The 4,136-nt window shown below is 35.0% G+C and overlaps 1 protein-coding gene across 1 annotated transcript; it reads left to right on the forward strand.

Annotated features, from left to right (window-relative positions):
• The first annotated feature begins 3,239 nt into the window (after positions 1–3,239).
• On the forward strand, positions 3,240–3,848 carry LOC106308453 (ankyrin repeat-containing protein At3g12360-like). The gene has a single exon (XM_013745617.1). It carries the CDS (start codon positions 3,240–3,242, stop codon positions 3,846–3,848), a length of 609 nt encoding a protein of 202 aa, XP_013601071.1.
• The last annotated feature ends 288 nt before the right edge of the window (positions 3,849–4,136 follow it).

Consider the following 4,136-nt stretch of genomic DNA (forward strand, 5'->3'; position numbering starts at 1 on the left):
GATTTGTCTAGTCTCATGTTTAATTTGTATTTTTTTTGGAATGAATTTTAAATTATATTAATCAAAACTCATTTTTACATCAAATGCATCAGAGATTTATATCTTCATCTTTTTGACAAGATTTTTCAAAAACATTTAACGAGATATATATCTTAATTTGTAAATATTTGTTCAACATTTATTTGTAATTCTCGAAAATAGTTTTCGTTGGTTTTATAGTGATTTTTCTATTAGATTCACTTATTGGATAAGCTACCACAAAGAGGATTTTCTATCAGTTGCATTCGCTACTAAAGCCAAATACCGAGCATGATTCCAAAATGCATTCGTAGCTTAAATATATGAACAGAACATACCTTCTTCAAACACAATGATGTATAACAAACTAAAATATTGCAGTGTTTATAAATGATTGTGTAATACATATTTTGGTCATGTAAATTTTATACATGGTATTTTATTTTAGTTAGACATGTTAAATATACATGTTGAATTGCAAACAACGACAACAACATGTCAACAACAACAACAACAAAAAAAGGTTGATCATTGTTTTATCATGTTATGTATATGTTAACATAAAATAAATATATATGAATAAAGTCATATGAATAAAGTCTATAAATATCGATCTTTTCTTTTTATTTTCATCATTTCTACTTCTTTTTAATTTTATCTCCAAAAAACTTTCTCAACAAGATGTTAACTTTCAGGATTTTTTTCTAGGTAGCAACAGTGATCATCATTCCAAATTTTTGTGGCTTACAATTATCGCATGTTACTGTGAGTTTCACAATGAAGAAGAAGAATAATGTTGGCGGTAGTGAAGCAATGGTGGGGGGCTCCGAACAAATTTCTTGACATGATATATTATGGTAAGGTCACTGCGGTAATCCACCACAGAAGTTTAATGTTGTGTTTGGCACGGGAAGTTCCTTTTATAGATTAGAACTTCACGTGTCAAACACAACGTTAAACTTTTGTGGTGGATTATCGACACTGATCTCATCATAAAATCAAGTCAAAAAGATTTTCTCAAACCTACCGCTGCTGCACTACCAAATACATCACTTACTTTTAAAACACGTTTAATTCCAGGCGAAAAGGTTGATGCGTCGCCCATGATCTCCTTCATAGTTAGAGGAAAGATTTTATCCCTCAGTTCAAGCAATGTACAATCATAATGTATATATTTTAAAAGGGGTAGATAAACAAGTCTCATTCGTTTATTCGTGCCTAAAAAAACTAACACTGACAAATGGTAAGTTATAACGTTGTTGAACTCAATTTGTTTTTTTTTTTTGAACATTTGAACAGTGATATTTACTTAATTAATTCTATGAGATTTGAATGTAGGACTTTGGGTGAGGCCTTCATGAACATGTACCTTACGGCCTGCGATTTTCAAGATTTCAGAAACCCAAAGAACGGTTTTGCTAAAGCAACAGCTTAATTGTGGATACAAAAGAAGAAAAAGAAGAAGAAACACTATAAAAAGTACTACTTAATTCAGTTTATTGATGGACATAGCTTCTGTTGTTTCCACCTTTGTGGCCTTTGGTGGTCCTTATGTCGTTTCGGTGCGATTTATTACTGCTGTGTGCAGTTATCTTACTGTTGTGTGCAGTCTTACTGTTGTATGCAGTCATGTTATCGTCTTCATTCGAATTATTGGTGTTGTGTATTTGTTCTCTTTTTGGTGGCAGTTGAAGGAGAAGTTCATTGGTATACTTAGCCGGATGAACATGATTATGGTGGGTATAGATTACCCGTTTGTCTCCTTGTTGGAGCAGTCTCTCTTCCCAATATTTCCTCATGTATGGAGTGAATTGGATGAACAAGTGATATTCCGTGTTTTTAGCGGTTTTAAACTCGTTTTGGAGAAATTAAATGGTCGGTTTTAATTAATGTTTTGGTCTATTTGATGCGTTTTGGTGTTCATAAGTGTAATATGCAGGTTACTAGATAGCTTACAAGAAAAGAACGCATTCGGGATTTATTCAGAAGCAAGATGGACCGAACAATGGACCGAACAATGGACCGAATGAGAAGTATTGATCGCACAGGACGTTAGATCGACCGATCCGGTCCATGTGGATCGACCGATCCCACGCTTAGCACTAGATCGACCGATCCGGTCCATCTGGATCGACCGATCCCACGCTCTACGGGCTCCACACGCACAAACGAGCTTTTCACTCCTTTTTACCCACTCCCCTCAATAATTAACAAAAAGAACTCGACCTTTGGGACTCAGAAAAGACCAGGGGCGACCAAGAAGGAGATTTACAAGTTCTTGAGAGAGATTTGAGAGTTTTGTACTTGTTTTGTGTGATTTGTGAAGATTTGTAAAGGAATTCATCTCAAAACCATTTGGAGAAGATCTTCTGAACCTTTACTCTGTTTTAATACAATCTTATCATGTTTTCTTCATCAAAATCGTGTTGTTCTTGCTTAGTTATGTGTGAGTAGTCATCTAGTTGGGTTTAGGGGTTCTCATAGGGGATTTCTTGATGTTTTGATTCATAAAACGTGTGTAGACTAAGGGATTACGTTTTGGTTCTTCATCTAATGGATTTCTTACTGCTTGAACTGAATTGATCACTTAGTTCATGATATCAGATTGTTTGATGCACCGAAAGTGATTGTTTGAACTTCCGAAAATACTTTAGATGAGCAAAGTGTCCTTAACCCTCGGAAGTTGATGTTATTGCGCTTTGTGAACATATTGAACATGTTCTTAATGCTTGTTTAGAAATTGAAACTCAGCGGAAGTTAGTGTGGAGATTTCTATAACATAGAGAATTAGCGCTACGGAAGTAGGTTAATTCTAATATCGTGTTTGAGTTCTAGACGGTTCTTAATATATCCCTGTGTCTACCATTAATTGTATCTTGATTAAAAAGAAATCCCTGAGAATTCCCAATCCCCAACGTTTGTTTTAAAATAGTTTTCAAATCGTTTAAATCATCTTTTTACAGCTTGTTTATGTTTTGTGACACTAAAGAAAATTAAATAAAAAAACATCAAAAATATATCTTCGTTCGCTGTAGCTATTAACTTGTCTGCAACTCTACGTGTGATCATCGGTCCCTGTGGATTCGATCCCGCATTACTACTGCGTACTTTACTGTGCACTTGCAGTTAGATAATCGGGTTAAAACTCGACACATCAATAGGCCTCTCTTAACCGATGTGTCATCATTTCGTTTCTTTTTCAGATAAGTTTTAAAGTGGCGATGGTATACTATGCACTGCAAAGATACTACAAACAACCGTCTCAGCAACAGAACATAGAGACAAAGAAGCAAGAAAAAGCAGATGTTGAAGAAAGCAACGCAAGACATGACTGTGCAATGTACGAGGTTCATCTTTTTGTCGCGGTTCTTGTCGCAACCGTAGCATTTGCCGCGGCATTCCAACTACCCGGCGGTTATAAACCAGACGGTACACCTGTATTGAATGAAGAAGTAGCTTTCACATGTTTCTTGGTGTTTGACACAATCGCCTTTATCTTCTCGGTAGCCACAGTCTACCTCTTGTTCTATGCTTCGAGAGACATGTTTCGCGCACGTTCAGCTTTGCTCTACATGTCCACTTTGCTAATGGTTGTGTCGCTGATCGCAATGGCCTCTGCTTTTGTGTCAGGGATGTATCTCATCTCGTCCAAGTGTAGAGAATTAGCCATCGTGCCTTTCTTGATGGTTGGTCTCTTCGTGTTGCACTGTTTCTTCTACTGGTTTATTGATCCACGAGGCAGCTATGTCCGAGGTCTTGAACGACCTCGCCGGTTTTTTAGGAAACTAGTCTTTAGAAACTCAATGGTTCATGTTTTTGTTTGTGACTGATGTGTGACCATTGTTAGAAATTGATTAGAATATTTTACACTTGTAATTTGAGATGATTTTTATTAAAATGATAATATACTGCTATTTAAATATGAATTTAAAAATTCTTTTGAAATTCAATGTTACTGAATTTGTTATTTGATAAACTACTTTGAAATTTACTGTTCTTAATTTTTTTTAAAATGTGGGTTTTAAAATTATTGTAGTCATTTTTGAATGTTTTGGTACAGTTTTTGGTTAAAAAGAATTTAATATCTAAATCTTATAGTTTTAAATTTAAGTATTTAA

This window comes from Brassica oleracea, chromosome C8, assembly GCF_000695525.1.
Source record: "Brassica oleracea var. oleracea cultivar TO1000 chromosome C8, BOL, whole genome shotgun sequence".
In the NCBI taxonomy this organism is placed as follows: domain Eukaryota; kingdom Viridiplantae; phylum Streptophyta; class Magnoliopsida; order Brassicales; family Brassicaceae; genus Brassica; species Brassica oleracea.

What these genes read in the sequence shown, in the direction of transcription:
- LOC106308453 (XM_013745617.1), top strand. Translation starts at nt 3,240, where the DNA reads ATGGTATACTATGCACTGCAAAGATACTACAAACAACCGTCTCAGCAA.